At 43.3% G+C, this 19,912-nt stretch overlaps 1 protein-coding gene across 5 annotated transcripts; it reads left to right on the top strand.

The window, feature by feature from the left end:
* The first annotated feature begins 13,581 nt into the window (after positions 1–13,581).
* SRSF5 (serine and arginine rich splicing factor 5) lies at positions 13,582–18,458 on the top strand. 5 transcript variants are annotated; one of them, XM_080808248.1, is made up of 8 exons: positions 13,582–13,719; positions 14,617–14,761; positions 15,034–15,104; positions 15,229–15,327; positions 15,630–15,699; positions 16,933–17,006; positions 17,445–17,555; positions 17,649–18,458. In XM_080808248.1, exons 2-8 carry the CDS (start codon positions 14,636–14,638, stop codon positions 17,914–17,916), a joined length of 819 nt encoding a protein of 272 aa, XP_080664374.1. In that variant the 5' UTR covers positions 13,582–13,719; positions 14,617–14,635; the 3' UTR covers positions 17,917–18,458. The 5 variants fall into 5 exon arrangements, with proteins under 5 accessions (XP_080664374.1, XP_080664375.1, XP_080664373.1 ...); XM_080808249.1 differs by having other exon boundaries at positions 13,582–13,715; XM_080808247.1 differs by having other exon boundaries at positions 13,605–13,844.
* Positions 18,459–19,912: the final 1,454 nt, after the last annotated feature.

The raw sequence follows: 19,912 nt of genomic DNA on the forward strand, positions 1-19,912 counted from the left end.
TCACTGTTCACCTTGCCTTTAAAAGAACTTGGAAAAATGATGGACTTTTCACCACATTTTTAAGGTGACAGCTAAAACTTTTCATCATTGACTGACATAGTTATAAAGGACGTGATTTCTAGCACATTTTCTGCAGCAACATTCCAGAACAAAACTATGACATCACTCTTAGGCAAATCCATTGAGATCTGCATACCGTTGCAATTTGATACTATCCTGGTCGTTTTATTTTATTTTTTAAGATTTTATTTACTTATTTGGGAGAATAAGAGAGAGAGGGAGAGCATGAGAAGGGAGAAGGTCAGAGGTAAAAGCAGACTTCCTGCGGACCTGGGGGCCCGATGCAGGATTCGATCCCAGGACTCCAGGATCATGACCTGAGCTGAAGGTAGTCGCTTAACCAACAGAGCCATCCAGGCGCCCTATCCTGGTTATTTTAAAACAAGGAAACCGGTTCTCCTCCCCCACCTTCCTCCTCCTCCTCCTTCTAAAATATTTATTTATTTATTTATTTATTTATTTGAGAGAGAGAGAGAGAGTGCGCGAGCTCACTGGGGTGAGGGGGGGAAGGGCAGAGGAAAGAGTCTTAAGCAGGCTCTAGGCTGAGCACCGAGCTGGATGTGGGGCTTGATCTTACGACCTTGAGATCACAACCTGAGCCTAAACCAAGAGTCAGATGCTTAACCAAATGTGCCACCCAGGTGCCTTTTAGTTCTTCAAAGACAGAAATTTGTATCATTCCTTTTCTTTTTAAGACCCTTTCCATTCCTCCACCCCCACAGAGTTTAACCTTATTATGTTTTTATACCTGAAAGTATTTTTAAAGATTTTATTTATTTATTCCACAGAGATCACAAGTAGGCAGAGAAGCAGGCAGAGAGAGAGAAGGAAGCAGGCTCCCTGCTGAGCAGAGAGCCCGATGCAGGGCTCAATACGGGCCTCAATGCGGGGCTCATCCCAGCGCCCTGGGATCATGACCTGAGCCGAAGGCAGAGGCCTAACCCACTGAACCACCCAGGCGCCCCGGTATATCTGAAAGTATTTTTAAGCACTTTCTTATTTCTATGCATCAAAATTGGGTATATAAATGGAAAATTTCAGGGCACCTGGGTGGCTCAGTCAGTGAAGTGTCTGCCTTCAGCTCAGGTCATGATCTCAGGTTCCAGGGATCCAGCCCCGCACTGGGAGTCTGCTCCTCCCTCTCTCCGCTCATGCTCTCTCTCTCTCTCTCTCTCTGGGTCTCTCTCAAATAAATAAATAAAATCTTTAAATGGAAATTTTAAAATGTTCAATTGCCTGTCATCAATACAACATAAATGTAGAGGCTGCTTTTAGGCAACAGGCTTGAGGGAATAGAAACTTGAGCAAGGCAAAAGGGCCCACAGTGACCGCGGAGCTGAGGCATACAGGTTCATTAAGCCAGAGGCTCCAAAGGGTCAGTGGGCTACTTCCAGCCAGGCACAGATCCCAAGATTACCAAAAAAAGGAAAACTCCATCTGTCCCTGTATTCCCTCACTCTACCCCGTAAATACAGCCCCTCCCCACCCCCTCGTGGCCGTTTCTCCTTTGCTGTCCTGCCTGCTGCTCCCTTGAGGTATACTCAATAAAATTCTATTTCTTTTGTTCTACCTCAGGTGAATTTTTTCACCTTCTATACCCCACAATAAATATATTACAATTTCTTTTTAAAGATTTTTATTTATTTATTTGACAGAGATCACAAGTAGGCAGGGGGGCAAGCAGAGGGGTGGGGGGAAGCAGGCTCCCTGCCGAGCAGAGAGCCCGATGCGGGGCTCGACCCCAGAACCCTGAGATCATGACCTGAGCCGAAGGCAGAGGCTTAACCCACTGAGCCACCCAGGCACCTGAATATATTACAATTTCTGATAGTTATTCCATTTTGAAAGTAACTTTACTGGAGAGACATCTTTGAATGAGGTGGATCAGGCTATTTTCCCCCATATAACCTTGAATGAATATTATTTATTCATTCATATTTAATGAATATTAAATAATATTCATTGCAAGAAGGAGGCATTTACATATGTAAGTGCTGAGAAATGTTTACATAAACATATGTTAACATATGTTTACATAAACATAAATATTTACATAAACACAAATGTTTACATAAACAAGAAATGGGAATGGATGGAGTTTGTTAGTGATGTCACACAATTTGTAAAATTCCTTGTGAGTTATACATAAAAAATGATTTTATGCCTGATTAAAACTACACTTTTTTAAGATTTATTTATTTGAGAGAAAAAGAGAGAAAGAGCACATGCACATGGGAAGGGGAGGAGGCAGAGGGAGAGGGAGAGAGAGAATCCCAAGCAGACTCCTCAGCGAGCGCAAAGCCCAACTCCGGGCTCGATCTGATGGACCTGAGATCATGACTTGAGCCCAAACCAAGAGTCGGACGCTTAACCAATTGCCAACCAGGTGCCCCAAAATTACACTTAATAAGGTGTTGGCTGGCAACTTGGTTATAACCTCCTCCAATTTAGTTAAAAGCAAAAGATTGGAAAGGAGGGTTGTTAGGGACTGAATGCCTGTATCCTCTCCCCCTTCATATGTAGAGATCCTAATCCCCAATGAGATTGTGTTTGGAAGTGCGGCTTTTGGGAGATGATCGGGTAATGGGATTAGCGTCCTAATAAAGGAGATCCAGACAGTGCCATCACTCCTTCATCCATATGAGGGGACATCGAGAAGATGGCTGGCTCCCCTATGAACCAGGAGGTGGGCTCTCATCTGATATGCCATCTCCTGGAGCTTTGATCTTAAATTTCATCTCCAGAACCGTCAGAAATCAATGTCACTGTTTATAAGCCACCCAATTTAAGGTGTTCTGTTACAGCAGCTCAGACTGGCTAAGACAAGCATCTAGAACTACAGGTGGGTCCCTTAACATGGACTTGAATGCACAGAAATCCCTTAGAAAGTCATGGTGTGTCCCCAGGGGTTTGCATAGCTGGGCGGCCCTGTGCAGGCCGGCTGGATGGAGCCGCTGCTGCAGCTTCGGACTCCAAGTAAGATAACCTTGACCGCCCACGGGGAGGTGGAAGCTGCATTCTCACAGGGTGTGCTTCCTGGCCAGTCACACTCAGAGCTGCCTGCCCCTGGCCTTGTCTTCCCTCTTGTGTGATCGCTTGTTTTCTGAAACTCCCCTCTCTCTCTTTCTAACTCCCTTTTTTTGAGCAGGCTCCACGCCCAGCATGAAGCCCAGTAGGGCTTGAACTCACAACTCTGAGATCATGACCTGAGCTAAAATCAAGAGTCGGATGCTGAACCGACTGAGGCACCCAGGTATCCCTGAAACTTCTCTCTGGTCCTTAAGTTGTCCTTGCAGACTTACCCTGTATTTACTTTTCGTCATGGCAGTGTCACTTAGAGCCCTGTGAGATGACAGGCTCGGGTACCCATGCTCGCTTGTTGGGTGATCCCTGAAAGTTGCTTCCTCGAGGTCTCCGTCTCAGTCATCTCTAATGAAAACTTGGTTTGTTTTCAAAAGTGATTGAATGCGCGCAAGATCTGGGCAGCACAGCGTCAGGAACAGTAAGCACTCAACACATGTAAGCGGTTATTATTATTATTTTATTATTATTATCGGCATTGCCCTAAATTCGGCCTCTTTTAAATCTTCCTGGGACAGGCAATACTCGTAAAATGTTTTGAGACCCAAAAGATAAATTATCACACAGAATCTCAAACCCTGCTGTTAGCATCATATTATTGTGTTCCTTTTTAGGCCCATTTTCCTGGAGGAGGTTGGGTCAAAGAGGCAGTGTGCTGAGGGAGGGCTGGGGGGAGGCCAGGACAGCCCCTGAGCCAGAGCTCTGTTCCACTCTCAGCCTATTTTCCAAGACTCCACTCTGCCCACCTCTCCATTCCATACTGAAACTGACCTTGGCCCAGTGGAAAGCGCAATATGTTCTGCCCGAATTGTAAAGTGAGTTACTCATATTCCTAGAACCCTTGGTCCTGCCCAGATTGTAAGCATCTGGTCGGCCTATCTCCCCCCAACTCTCATCCCCATAGTGTTCGTGCTGGGGGTCCCCTGGACTCAAAGCCCTTCTTCCACTGGTCGCTGGAAGCCTCCTTCCAAGGCAAATACAGTATGTATGTATGGATGGATGGATGGATGAATTTAAGATTTTATTTATTTATTTGTCAAAGAGAGAGAGCAAGAAAGAGAGCACACAAGAGGGGGAGTGGCAGGCAGAGGGAGAAGCAGGCTCCCTGCTGAGCAGAGCTCGATGCGGGGCTCCATCCCAAGACCCTGTGATCATGACCTGAGCTGAAGGCAGACGCTTATTGAGTAAGCCACCCAGGCACCCAAAATATAATTTTAAAAAGTTTATTTTTATTGATATATAACTGACACTCAACATTATATTAGTTTCAGGTGTATAATGTAATGATTCAATATTTGTATTTATTGCTAAATGATCACAATTCATCTGCTCACCACACATAGTTACGATTTTTTCCCCCTGCGATGAAAAGTTTTAAAATCTGCTCTCTTAGCAACTTTCAAATATGCAACACTGTGTTTTTAACTGTGGTCACCATGCTGTACATGACATCTGCAGTACTGACTTATTTTATGGCAAATACATTTTTTTTAAAGATTTTATTTATTTGTCGGAGGGAGCGTGTGCGGGAGTGTGAGTGCACAAGAGCAGAGGGGAGGGGCAGAGGGAGAGATACAAGCAGACTCCCTGCTGACCCTGGAACCCAGGGCAAGGCTGGATCCCAGGACCCGGAGATCATGACCTGAGCCGAAGTCAGACACTTAGCTGACTGAGCCACCCAGGCGCCCTGCGCCAAATACATCCTTAATCTGTCCTCAGAATGCTCTCTCCCCATCTTGGCCTCAACAAAAACCTGGGTGACTTCATCTATTTTCACTGTCCAGCTGTCACATCTCTGGGGAACCCTTTCAACTGGATCTTAAAAACCGCTCTAGGGGTGCCCGGCTAGCTCAGTCAGAAGGGCACACAACTCTTGATCTCCGGGTTGTGAGTTTGAGCTCCACGTTGGGTATAGAGATTACCAAAAAAATAAAAAGATTAAAAAAATTAAAAAAAAAAACCCAAACCTGCTCTGGCTTAAACTGTGTCCTATGCTTCAGACCCTATGCACCCACTGCCTGCTGGCATCTCCTCCCAGAGATTCCAGTATGTGGCTGTCCCATGGACTTCCAACTCCAAGAATCCGAGGGAATTCGTGGGCATTACCCCTCAATCCTGTACTCCGTGTCACGCTCATACTACAGCCTGGAGGTGAAATCTGATGCTTACCTCCCCCTTACCCACCCTGTCACATCCCTCACCAACGTGGTGTAACTTGCCTTCTCAGCATTTCTGTAATTCGTCCCTGCCTTTACCACTGCCCAGTCAATCCCATGACTGACAACTGTTGCTTTGCCATCTCTCTTCGTGACCTGCTGTGTGTGACAGATTACCCCAAAACTGAATAGTTGGAAGCAAGTATGTATCGTGTCGCACAGTTTCTGAGGTTAGGAATCCGGGAGTGGCTTAGCTGGGTGGTTCTGACTTAGCATCGCTTAGGGGGGCTGCAATCCTGCTGTTGGCTAGGGCTGTGGTTGTCTCAAGACTCAGTGGGGCTGGAGAATCTGCTTCAAGCCTACTTGTGTGGTTGTGGTCTGGGCTCCTTCCTTGTGGGCTGTTGGCTGGACGCTTCAGTCAGCCTCTCCTTAGGTTACTGGAGTGTCACCACACTGCAGCTGGCTTTTGTCTGAGGTAGTGGTGTATGTGTGTGTGTGTGACAGAGAGAGAGAGAGAGAGAGAGATTACTCAATATGGAAGCCGTAGTCTTCTTAAGCCTAATTTCCAATGCTTTCACTTCTGCCGATCACATTCTAATGATGCTACTGATTTATTGATCTACTGATCTACACATTCTTCTGATATTCTGCTGATCGCATAGACTAAACTTGGTATGCATCGGACAGAATGTGTGAAAACCAGAATGTGAGGATCCTTGAGGGTCATCTTGGGAGTTGGTTACCACAACATCAATTTATCCCTTTAAAAAAAAAAGATTTTATTTATTCATTTGACAGAGAGGTAGAGAGCACAAGTAAGCAAAGCGGCAGGTAGAAGGAGAGAGAGAAGCAGGCTCTTAACTATGTGTTAGCTGACTGAATTAAAAAAAAAAGAAATATTTTGGCTTAGGAAAGGTGAGATGGGGCATTTTGACAAGTGACAGAGGTTAAGAGGAGGGTTTCTTTAAAAAAAAAAAAAAGTTTTGGGCACCTGGGTGGCTCAGTGGGTTAAGCATCTGCCTTAGCCTCATGTCATGATCCCAGGGTCCTTGGATCAAGTCCTGTATTGGGCTGCCTGCTCAGCAGGGAGTCTGCTTCTCCCTCTCCCTCTGTCCCTCCCCCCTGCTCATGTTCTCTCTCAAATAAATAACTAAAATCTTTAAAAAAATGTTTTAAAGGGGGAAACCATTAAGGATCAAAGACATAGTGGAGAGGATGGAACTTAAGATAGAAAGAAAAGGAGAGAGAAAAATGATGCATGGAGCAAGGTCTGGAATCTGGTGCACAAAAACCAAAAGGCTTGGACAGAAATTAAACCCCTTGTTTCTCTGGGATGGATGAGAAGAAGATGGGTGAAGATATATGTAATCTGAAGATGGAGTGGGGAGAGATGGAAGCACTGGCAGCCTGATAACTTCAATTCTTTTTTCTTTATTCCCAGATAATAGAAGATAATGTCTAGGGACACCTGGGTGGTTCAGTCAGTTGAGCATCTGCCTTTGACTCAGGTCATGATCCCAGGGTCCTATGATTGAGTCCCGCATCGGCTCTCTTTTCAGCAGGGGAGCCTGCTTCTCTTTCTCCCTCTCCCTCTATCTGCTGCCCTGCCTACTTGTGCTCTCTTCTCTTTCTTTGAATAGATAAATAAAATCTTAAAAAATAAAAACGAAGAAGATAATGTCTATTTTCTTTTTTTTTAAGATTTTATTTATTTATTTGACAGAGATCACAAGTAGGCAGAGAAGCAGGCAGAAGTGAGGAGGAAGCAGGCTCCCTGCTGAGCAGACGGCCTGATGCGGGGCTACATCCCAGGACCGTGGGATCATGACCTGAGCCGAAGGCACAAGCTTTAACCCACTCTGCCACCCAAGCGCCCCAATATCCCAGGACCCTGGGATCATGACCTGAGCCAAAGGCAGAGGCTTTAACCCACTCAGCCACCCAGGAACCCCGATAATGTCTATTTTCTGTGTGACATAGGAAGCATTGTGGTAGTTAGTCTTTGATGATCCCTGTCATCCCCTCCTCCTGGTTCTCATGGCCTGTGCAGCTCCCTCCCACATTGTCCACACTGTACTGGGGTTGGGCTCTGTGACCAATAGCATACGGCAGAAGACCAATAGCATATGGCAGTGTTCTGGGTTGAATTGTGTCTTCTGCAGAAAGGTGTGTTGAAGTTCTAACCCCCAGTGCCCCAGGATGTGATCTTAGTTGGGAATAGGGCCTTTATAGACACAATTAAGTTAAAATGAGGTCATTAGGGCAGACCATAATCCAATATGATTGGTGTCCTTATCACAAAGGGGAAATTCGGACACAAGTGCAAAGAGACAAACATGCAAGGAGGGACAATGATGAAGACACACAGGAGGAGATAGCTATGTGACTGGAGTGGTGCATCTGCAAGCCAGGAACCCCAAGGACGCCTCACAAACACCAAACATTAGGAAGATTTAAGAAGAATCCTCCCCTAGAGCTGCTGGACGAAGCACAGCCCTGCTGACACGTTGAGCTGGGACTTCTAGCCTCCAGAACTGTGACACAATACATCTTCTATTGTTGTAATCCACCCAGTTTTTGGTATTTTGTGATGGCAGCCCTAGCAAACTAATAACACTATGGTATGCCATTTCCAAGATCAGGTTATAAAAAGACTGTAGCTTCCTCTTTGGTGCACTCTCTCAGATCCCTCCCTCTTGGGACAGTCAGCTGCCATGTCATGAGGACATTCAGGCAGCCTATGGAGAGACCCTCATGGGAAAGAACCAAAGCCTTCCATCAATGGCCAGCAAGGGCCCGAGGTGTGTCAAGAGTTGTGGACGTGAACTTGGAAGTAGATCCCCCCAGTTGAGTCCTCAGATAAGACTGCAGCCCCAGCCAACAGCCTGACTGCAGTTTCATGAGAGACTCAATGCTGAACCACCCAGTCAAGCCATTCCTGGATTCCCAAATCACAGAAACTATGATATAGTAAATCCTTTTGTTTCAAGTTGTTAACTTTGGGGGTACTTTGTTATACAGTAACAGATAACTAATACACCTGCTAACAATGAAGGAGACAAAATTGCTTGAGAAGAGGAGAGAGAATATGGAATGGGTGCTGAGATCATGAGAAAGGGAGCCGCGAACCAACAACACAGGTCTGATTAGTGGATGCAAACTGTAGTTCAGAACCTTGATGAAGGTGCCAGTTAGATATTTAGATTCCTGAGTATGACATTCCTGAATCGGGCTTTTCTCTGGGAAAATGGCACTGGCAATCTACTATTGGAAAAGTGCCCAAATGATTCTTTTTTAAAGAACCATTGAGTTAGGAGTGCCTGGGTGGCTTAGTTGGTTAAGCGTCTGCCTTCTGCTCAGGTCATGATCCCAGAGTCCTGGCACTGAGTTCCTGCTCAGCAGGGAGCCTGCATCTTCCTCTCCCCCATCCCCACCTCATGTTCTCTCTCACTCTCTCTCCCAAATAAATAAAATCTTAAAAAAGAAAAAAAGGAACCATTGAGTTAGAGGATAATTGAGAGCAGAGGTAAAGAAGATGGAGCTAGATGATAGATGGATTTTATGAAGAATAAAAAAGTGAGCTCCTCGACCTAGTTCAGCATTCCTCTCAGACTCCTGGTTGAGTATCAGAAGCACCTGCAGCCCTTACTAACAAACTCGGTAGGGTTCCAGCCCAGACAACTGAATCAGAATTTCTGCTAGTAAGGACCCAGGCAACAGAACATTATAAACACTTCCCAGATGATTTTAGTGTATGGCTGGTGTTGAGAAATATGGCTCTAGGTACTGAAATTAAAGTAGTGGGTTCACAGGTCTTTTAACTATTATGCACTAATTAAGCAACGATAAAAAAACCATGATGTAGCAATAAAAAGAAGTCAGATAGGGCTGTAGGGATAAATCAGTCAAAAATGAAACATTTTTAAAAGCCATAAATTTCCAAGAGAGATTAGGGATACCCTTTCAAAAAAATCTTTGGAATTATTAGCTAGAAGCAAGGGAGCAGCACTTTTTCTTTGTGTTGGAAATTTTGGATAGGAATTTTTAAGCATCTGGTGTTATTTAGTACATTTTCAGAAAAACAGAGTTACTGATTGGGATGAGAATTTTCCCCAGTCATGTGCTTATGTCATGTTAAGTGGAAAAACAGACAAAAATTTGAATACATACTTTTGTTCATAAATATATTAAAGAAACATGAAAAATGCCCATGATTATGTTTTATGAATAAAAACCCCTCATGAAACCAAATTCTATATATGAGGATGATTCATATTTTGGAAAGGCAACTGTGCTTTTGAGAGGAACACTACAGAAAAATTATTTAAAAGGCCAAATAGGTATCCTTCAGGGTTGGGAATAAGGATAGCATTTTTTTTTTAAACTTTTATTTATTTATTTGACACAGAGAGAGAGAGAGAGAGATCACAAGTAGGCAGAGAGAAAGGGGGAACCAGGCTCCCTGCCAGAGCAGAGAGCCCGATGCGGGGCTCAATCCCAGGACTCTGGGATCATGACCCGAGCGGAAGGCAGAGGCTTTAACCCACTGAGCCACCTAGGTGCCCCCTAAGGATAGCATTTTAACATCTTTTAAAAATCTCTATGGGGGAGCCTGGGTGGCTCAGTGGGTTAAAGCCTCTGCCTTCCGCTCAGGTCATGATCCCAGAGTCCTGGGATCGAGCCCCGCATCGGGCTGGCTCTCTGCTCAGCAGGGAGCCTGGTTCCCCCTTTCTCTCTGCCTGCCTCTCTGCCTACTTGTGATCTCTGTCAAATGAATAAATAAAATCTTTTAAAAAAATAAAAAAAATAAAAATCTCTATGTTTTTTGAACATGATGATGTATTATTTTTGAATTAGAAAATAAAATATGTATTAAACACTCAGGAAAGAAAACACAAGAAAGAAAAACAGCGAACCATAATCTGAGGTTCACTGGGTGAGCTGGCTTCACAAGTGTTCTCTTCTTTCAATTATCTCCCCTGTTGCACATTTTTGTGATAACGAGCATATAGATATTTTTATAATTGGAAAATTATGAACTCTATTTAAAAATAAAGATCAAATTCTCTGTCCTTGTTTACAGTTTTATCTGACAAAGGGAGTTGGCTGGAGCATTCACGAAACTGTTTAAAGTTTAGGAATCAGTTAGCTCAGGGGTTGGCAATGTTTTCTGTAAATAGCCAGATAGTCAATGTTTTAGGTATCGTGGTCCACATGGCCTCTATCGCAACTATGCAGCCCTGCTTCTATGGCAAGACAAACAGATATAGACAGTAAGTAAATGAACAGGAGTGGCTATGTTCAAAAAAAACTTTATGGATACTGACCTTCGAATTTCATCTCATTTTCATTTGTCACGAAATCTTCTTTTGATCACCTTCTCTCAACTCCAACCATTAGAAATGTAAAACCATCCTCAGGACACACAAAAACAAGTGACAGGCTGGATTAGGTCCACAGGCCATAATTTGCTGATCCCTGTGTTGGATGAAATCAGGAATGTGATGAATGAAACATCCCGTGGTTGTGCTGAAAGACCCCAACAGAAATGGCCCATAAACTGTGTTAATATTTTAATTTTATTTTATTGTGTTTATTTTAATCTGTGATTTCCCTGCATCTTTTTCCCCCCTTTTCTAAAATTTGCAACTCACTTGGATGTCTTGGGAAAAAGATGCTATGCCATTCTGTCGAAACATTAATATAGGAGCAGGATGACTTGGGGGAAAAATGATGCTAATGTGAATCCAAGCTACCGAAACTTTTCTGTGCTAGGCATTTCAGGGAAAAAAAAAAACATATCATGTATCCATATGCAGGAATTGTAGATTAAGTCACTAGGCACACTAATGAAAAATTACCTTTGTGGAAATCAAACCATTTTAACAGTAAACAAATCAAGGAAAAGGCTTTGTGAAAACTAATGAAGACAAAACTTACTAGAGTCTGGGGGCTCTAGTGGGAGCTAAACCACACATCTGCAGTTACAGGAATAAATGTCAGTTAACAGACCCCAAAAGAAGAAACCTCAAGAAGAAAGAATCATCACAGTCTCCAGCATCGAAAAGGTATACACTGCATTTCCTATGAGAGAATGACTACCCCTGGGGCCTCTCAGTGCATCTGACTCTTGGTTTTGGCTCAAGCAAGATCTCATGGGTTGTGGGATTGAATCCCTTAATGGGTGCTGGCCTCAGCAGGGAGTCTGCATGGGATTCTCCCCCACTGCCTTTATCCTTCCCCACTAGCACACTCTATTTCTTTCTCTTAGATAAATAAATAAATCTTTAAAGAAAAAAAAAAAGAAAGAAAATGACCACTCTTGTACTGAACAAATGAGAAGACATGCTTTTCTCCAACAACCTTTGGACTTTCCTTCAAAACAATCCCTCTAATTTCCTCCTTCTCCATAACATGTTCTTCTCCTTGTTGGACTTGCCTATGGTTTTTCTGCAGCTTATATGTCTTGAATTATAGTTCTCTACTATTCCTGAATAAACTCATTTTGCTGGCAAAATAACGGTCTTCTTTTTAAGATTAATAGGCTTTAGAAAAAAAAATTAGTCCTGAAGAAAATCACAACACTGTGTGCTGAAGACAGCAACATTTTTCATGATATACAACACCATCAGGCTTGTCTTTCATTCCCAGTAAACCTTCTTTAGATTACTTTGTTATTGCAGCAAAAATAACATTTAGAGAGTGAAATCACAAGTGATTGCTTCTATCATAGTCAATAGAAAAATGTAGAAAATAATTGGAAGGCCAATTTTTCTAAATTATGCAGAAAGCGAACAAATGTAGCGAAATAAGTACTGGTTTGGGACATTTTGTACATTACAAGATGCCAGTATTTATTGGGCTATTAGCTAACGGTATTTTCTTATAACAAACTTATTTTCTTTTAAATCCATCCTTCATTTCCCACACCACAGATGGCCTAAATTCACAATTTTCCAACATATCTACTGATGCTCTTCTTAAAATAAAGAAATGTATAGGGGCACTTGCGTGACTCAGTCCATTGAGTCTCTGCCTTTGGCTCAGGTCCTGATCCCAGAGTCCTGGGATGGAGCCCCATGAGGGGCTCCCTACTCGGCGCGGGTGGGGTGGTGGTGTTGGTGGTGTCTGCTTCTCCCTCTGCCCCTCCCCCCATGCTCTCTCTTGTTCTCTCTCAAATAAATAAAATCTTTTAAAATTAAAAAAAAATAAACAAATGTATAAATGGATGAACTCATCCCATTAAAAACTATCAAAATTCAAACCTAGAGTTTCTAAGAGGTAGGTGGTCAGAGCAAGGGTCTGTACCTCTGCAGTTTCTTGAACTATTCTAGCTCTGTGTAACTTTAGTTGCAAATAGCAACCCTAGATGCCCGACACCTCTGGAAAATGGGGTGCCTTGGGTTCCACCTAAAAGCATTAAAGAAAAGTAACCTTTTCACATTCTCTTTATGCCTGGATTGCTAAGCCTGACAACCTTGCTGGGAAAATGTGGAGCTAAGGATGTAGAAGGCTGTTTCACCCACATTTTGAAAACATAGTCTTTTGTTTCTGAAGAATAGTATACTTTTATGTGTTATGTTACAGAAACTTAAATAGGGAAGGTTAACCAAATACCATTTGGGACTTTAAAAGTAGCTTGAAACCTCTTCCAACCAGCTCAGCCCTAGTGCAGAAATCTGCATTCTGGCTTCAATTCAAGATGGCCTGCTAGCTGCAGTCCCAATTTCAATATTTCATCATGCAAGAACCTTCCATTAAAAAAAATACTGGAGTTCCTTAGTCTTCTTAGTATAAACCACACGTCCATGGTATGACAGTATGGCTAAAATATTCACTTGTGCATTAAGGAGCATCTGCCAAAGCACAACCATAAACAGCAAGAAGCAAGGGGTCATAGATGGCCGAATATTTTTGCAAAGCCTGAGTTTCCTTCGCCCAGTACTTTTGGGGGTATCTTTAAAAGACTTCAGATAAAAAAGAAATGTCATTGGCTCTAGCGTATCTTCACGAGGCAGACAACGATGAACAGCACTCCACGGCCCAGTTGACGCAAACATCTTCCACCGCAGCCCTTTGAGCGTGCGGCACCTGACGGCCACAACCACGCCAGTTCCCGCCCCTCGGCCCCGCCCATCCCGGGTGCAGGTCTCTGGGGCGGTCACCGTTAAGAGGCTCCGGCCCCGCGTAAACTTCCGGCTCCGCGGAAATTTCCGCCCTTAGATCCAACGGTGAGGTCCCAGGGGCGGTACCGGAAGTGACGCCAGGGCGCGCCCTCCATTTTGTGGGACGCAGGAGCAGCTAAGTGCGTCAGTTGTGGAGAGGCGTAGACGAGACTAGTCCTGGTCTGCGGGGAGGTAGACGGCTCCGTCGCAGACTACGGACCTCTCTGGTCTCAGCTGCCAAAGACCCTGTCCGGTAGGTGAGTGGCTCACTTTGAGGGAAAGGCTTCTCGGATCGAAGCTTCTTCATGGCCGTTCAGATCGTGAGTGGCCAGGGCTGCTCTCTTTGCGGAGGACGGCGTCCAATGAGTGCAGTTTATTCGAGGTGGGCGCTGGGGCACGTCTCCCTTTGGGTATTGTTTGAGGGGAACTGACGGTGGAAGGGCGGTTGTGGTTATGGTCGTTTTCACACGGGGGTCGTGTGCCCCTCCCTGCCTCCTTACCTCTTCACTACCCGGACCCTCCCCGAGTATTGGGCTGAGGCTTTTGCTCGGGGCGTGGTTAGGGCTTTCTGCGGATGGGCACAGTGACTCCGGAACTGTGGAGTCCCGGGAGGGGGGGAGGGAGAAGGGCGTTTGGCACGCGCGGCTCACCCCACCGCTGGCTCGGCCGCCGCCATTTTATGGCTGCCAGCGTCCGCCCGCCGCCGTCTGCGCAGGCGCGGCGGTGGCGTCGCGAGATTCCGGCTTCCACCCGCTGTGACGTTCCTGGGAGGCGGCGACGTGCGCGCGGCCCGTCGCCATTGGGCTGGCCTTGCGGAGGGCGGGGTCGGCTCCGCCCGCACTTCTCGGCCTTTCCTAACTGCGGCAGATGGGAGGGGGCCAGAAGAGCCGGGGAGAGAGTGCGGCTGCGCAGTTCCAGAGGCGGCAGTGGGCGTTGCGGTTGCTGCGGTCTGGGCCCAGGGAAGGATCGTGTTGGGAGCCGAGTTTTAATTTTGTCTGCAAGGGACCTGGCCTAATAAGAGGCACTCTTGGCAATCTTGTTTATAACATCACCGGGTAAACATTTTATTTTATGCCGTTTATGTTTTTGACCCTTTGACCAGGCATTCTTCGGACATTCACCGGTATTGTCTCAATTGAATTATTTTGTAACAGGAAATACTAGCCGGACACCATGAGTGGTTGTCGAGTATTTATCGGGAGGTTAAATCCAGCGGCCAGGGAGAAAGACGTGGAAAGATTCTTCAAGGGGTATGGACGAATAAGAGATATTGATCTGAAAAGAGGCTTTGGTTTTGTGGTAAGTATTTACAACTGGTTGTTTAGAACTGCTGTTAAGTCGGTAAAGATTTTGATAAGCAGTGTTTTTGATTTTTACTGAGCGTAGGGTATTTTTAAGGGATAAAAACCTGTTAGTTGGAGGGAAACCATTCCTGATTCCATTTCCGTTGAGCTTATGTGTATGGGACTGTCATTAAGATACTCATTCTTGACACGGTTTGGGTGCTTTTACTGTTGCAGAATACACTTTAAAATCTTGTTAAGAGCTGTTTTTTCACGTTCGCATTTTAGGAATTTGAGGATCCCAGGGATGCGGATGATGCTGTATATGAACTCGATGGAAAAGAATTGTGCAGTGAAAGGTGAGAACCTTAGTTTTGTAACTAGTTAGCACTGTAAGGTAGAACAGACTAGGTCAGTTGGGATATTCAAATTAGCTGTCAGGTAGCTTGTGTGGATAACAGAGCCTTCTTTCTTTTCCTGTAGGGTTACTATTGAACATGCTAGAGCTCGGTCTCGAGGTGGACGAGGTAGAGGACGCTATTCTGACCGTTTTAGTAGTCGCAGACCTCGAAATGATAGACGGTACGTGATGGATCGTGAATGGCTGCTTTGAACAATCATTACTGCAGGAGGAGATTTTAATGTTTAAGAACAATTAGCGATAAGTGGTTTTTTGCTTACTGTATGATCATTTCTATTATTCCTGTGGTAGTCTGCTGTTCTTGATTAGTGTGTGTAATAAGTCCTGTAAAATAATTCAGAAACTCCATGGAAGTCATTTGAATGACTTGTTCTGTCTTATTGCTTGAATCTGCCCACAGTCGAACACAGTAGGTACACACTGCTGCATTTCTTCCATTGTGAGTACTCATTTTCTTCCTCAGAAATGCTCCACCTGTAAGAACAGAAAATCGGCTTATAGTTGAGAATTTATCTTCAAGAGTCAGCTGGCAGGTTTGTTGAAACACAGTTTTGAGCTATTTTAATGTGGCTTTTTAAAAGTTAATGGGTAGTTAATGTTTTATTATGTTTTTATTAAAAGTAATTTTATCTTAAATTAAATTAATGGAATTAATTGTAATTTTAAAATTTTGATTAAAAGTAATTGGGGGATATTTAAAACTTTAATTAATTTGATCAAATGTTTAATGTTTTGAGGATATTTTTTCTTGTTTTTTAAAATCAATTTTAACCAAATATTAAACCCTTTATTTGCCAGCCTATCTGTGTCGTTGGCCTTATGACGAGGAGTGCCTGTGGGTTATCCTAATCGTTGTCTTGGTCACTCTTGGTTGGGCCTGGTTGACTTTGCCAGTCAGCTCCTACAGTGATCAGTTGGCCACCTCTAGATCTGTGTTTGCCGGTCTAGACGTAATCGGGGCACTTACTTGAAGTGCCAGGTTGCAGCGATCCCAGAGCGTTGATAACGTGATCTGATCCCTAATTGAGAGCTGTCTTCCTGTAACGCTTCCGAATAAGAGGTCCTGGTCGAAAAGAGTTGAAAGATTCGAAATTAGGTGGTCGTTGGAATCCTGATCGCAGTAAAGTGGTCCTTGGTAACTGCACAAGAGTAGAACGTGCCTGCATCCGCCAATAGTCTGCTAATAGGGAGGGCTGTGCGATTAAAGGCTTCCACCGATTGGGTAGTGTCCTTCAAGTGGGTGGCGAAGAGCCAGTCGGGCATATGTCATGAAGGTTTCTCCGACCGATTAATGGTTTGCTGCTTGACTAGCCTAGGGAAATAATAATAAAGGTAAAGTAAACTTTTTTAATGACATATGGGGCACAAAATAACTGGTGTCTTGTAAATGTTCTGTTTCTTTTTTTTTTTAATATAAAATCTCTACTTTAGTCTTTAAAAATATGTACTGTTCTTTTTGTTTTGTTTTTTTGTTTTGTTTTGTTTTGTTTTCTTCCTTTTGTATTGAGCTCAGTATAGACTAATACTACTTTAATGTTAAAATCTGAATTTTCCTCTAGCATTTTGCTTAAAAGCAATATGCTTTTTGCTTATTTCGTGCCCTGGCATAGATAATTTTTGAATTCTGATAGAATACAAGTGTGGTAAATACCATGTTTGTACTTTATCTAACATCTTCTCTTCCAGTAGTCTTGTTTTTTATACCATGTGGTTGTTTGTGTGTCAAGTTTCCTTTTCTTCGCGTGACACAATTGTCTTGTGTTAAGGATCTCAAAGATTTCATGAGACAAGCTGGGGAAGTAACCTTTGCGGATGCACATCGACCTAAATTAAATGAAGGGTGAGTGTGTTTTGAAGGTCCTAACAGCCTTTTGAAAACTGAATGTTTTCAGAAATCTTAGAATTTGTATATGCTGGAGTGTGGTGGTTCTCATTTAAGGATGAATTTGCTCTGTAAGGGGCATTGGACCACATTTTTGGTGGTTGTAATGGGTTTAGGGTGCTATGGGCATCTTGTAGGTAGAGGCTGGGATGCTGCTAAACATGGCTACCAAGCATAGGCAAAGGCCTCCACAACAAAGAACTGTCTAGCTTAAAATGTCCGTGGTTTGGAGGTGGAGAAACCTTGTAATGCTGTTTTTAAGACCTGAGATTCTTAATATAGCAGTAGCAGAGGGTATTTAGAAAAGGTAATCTTGATACTCTGGATTGTTACACGTAGTCTGAGACCGGACTATCAGATGTATATAATTGTACAAATGGCTTTTTTCCATTGTAGGGTGGTTGAGTTCGCCTCTTATGGTGATTTAAAGAATGCTATTGAAAAACTTTCTGGAAAGGAAATAAATGGGAGAAAAATCAAATTAATCGAAGGCAGCAAAAGGCACAGGTATCTAACATATTAAAGACAAAAGTTTTAGTTGGTGGGTTTGTAGGTCCTGCCACTTATATTGCATTTTTGTTTGTTCATTTTCCTCCCTAGTAGGTCACGGAGCAGGTCTCGTTCCAGGACCAGGAGTTCCTCTAGGTCTCGTAGCCGGTCCCGGTCCCGGAGTCGCAAGTCTTACAGCCGGTCCAGGAGCAGGAGCCGGAGCCGGAGCAAGTCCCGTTCTGTTAGTAGGTCTCCTGTGCCTGAGAAGAGCCAGAAACGTGGTTCTTCAAGTAGATCTAAGTCTCCAGCATCTGTGGATCGCCAGAGGTCCAGGTCCCGATCCCGGTCAAGGTCCAGATCAGTTGACAGTGGCAATTAAACTGTAAATAACTTGCCCTGGGGGCCTTTTTTTAAAAAACAAAACCAATTCCCAAACCATACTTGCTAAAAATTCTGGTAAGTATGTGCTTTTCTGTGGGGGGGGTGGGATTTGGAGGGGGGGGTGGGTTGGGCTGGAAATCTTTGTAGATGTGGACCACCAGGGGTTGTTGAAAACTAATTGTATTAAATGTCTTTTGATAAGCCTTCCGCTCACATTTTTGTGAATGTCTGAAGTGTATAGTTTGTGTATATTGAGAGAGCTCTTTTATAACTAAAGCAAATTTAATTTTTTTGTACTAGAAAAGATTTGAACATTTTAGTTCTTGGTTATTCAAATATGTTAATTCAGAATTAGTTTAATGCCTCAATTAAACTAATTAATAGCTTTGGACATTTAAAAGAGCTCTAAATTTGCTTGTATATAAAGGCTTGAGTTTTCCTTGTTAGGGTCAAGGGTGTCCTCCCACCCACCCTTTAACAGCTGCCTGACAAAGACACGGTAAAGCAGCTGTTATTGATAATAAAACATTATAAAAACTGCTTTTGTCTGTTTGTCTGAAGGATGTATGCTATTATTTTTCTCTATCTATGTTCAGCACATTTAAAATACCTTGTGGAGAATCTTGGAATTTGGTTGGTGGATTGTTAAAGGTTTTTTGAAAATTTAAGTCTTAAAAATCCTTGCCATTTCTGGTCTAGTCAAAACAAGGGCAGAGATGTCTGCAAACTGTTAAAATAATGATGACAGTTAAGTTTCCTGTGGGTGACTGTACCAAAGCTCTTTCCCTTTATCGCTTTATTGTATTGGTATCAGGTTATTTAGGCTTCCGTAGCCAAGAGAAGAATAATTGGAGAACGGTTTTTAAAAATGTTTTATGCTTATTTCAAAGGTAACAAAATTTTGAAGGTTAGATTATTATATAAAGCTTATTTAAGTCCACGCACAAGAATGCTTTAAGGGGTTTCACATGTTTTTTTTTCATTGATGAGCTGTGGATGCGACTATATATTAAAGGGAAAACTGCTTAAGGTTTTACATCCATCTTTGTTCTGAGCGTTCCATACCTGTAGATGATCTTTATTGTCTCCTTGTAATCTCAGAAACTACCTAGATTTTCTTAGTCCTCCATAGGAGTGCTCAGTTGGATAAATGTTTGGTAATGGTGAATGGCATGTAGTACTTAGATAATGTTACAAATATCTTCCCTTTATGCTTGCTGAATCTTCACAGCTACTAGGAACATAATCATTTTACAGGAGGAAAACTCAGGGCCAGAGAAGAGCCAAGTAAATGGTGGATTGGTACTGGAATTGAAGAAGTCTAGTTCCCCAGAACCTGAAAAGCTCATTTTCTTTCATCTGCCCCAGTCTTGGATGGGTTTTTTGAGGAAAGAAGTACCAGAAGGATTGCTTTTGGCTTTACAAAAGTATGGGGATTAGGTGGTAGGACTCCCATTTGGGGGTAGGTTTGAGAAGTTGTTGGTATATATTTTTTTGTTACATCCGAGATACTAGAAGTTCATGCAACAAAAATGGGGAAGCTGCTCCCTCCTATGAAGGGCCAATTCTAGGGGGAGTTTGAGTAAATTAACATTTGTTAATTTACTAGGGCGGAGGCTGATGTAAAGGAGTGGAACCTAAGTGTGTGTGTGTAGTTTGGAAGGCTGGAAGTGAGCCACAGTTGCTACCAAATGGAAAGGCAGTTTCTTCCCTTAAGTTTTTATATGTTGGTGGTACGATGTACATACTTTATGATGTTTTACCAGTTGACTTTATTTTAGTTTTTCACGTTTCTTCACCTCAGGTAGGTAAATGTCAGTGGCTTGCCAATTTGTCATTACAAATAGTTGTCATACAGTGAAGTAATAAAATAAGGCCCTTTGAGCAAATGGCAGAGATGACTGGGAGTTGGTTTTAACTAACCTTAATTGCCCCATCGAGGACCTGAGAAATAGAAGTCTGAGTATAATCCTAAGCAAAGTTTTAGAACCAGC

The sequence above is a fragment of the Martes martes genome (assembly GCF_963455335.1).
Source record: "Martes martes genome assembly, chromosome: 7".
Taxonomy (NCBI): domain Eukaryota; kingdom Metazoa; phylum Chordata; class Mammalia; order Carnivora; family Mustelidae; genus Martes; species Martes martes.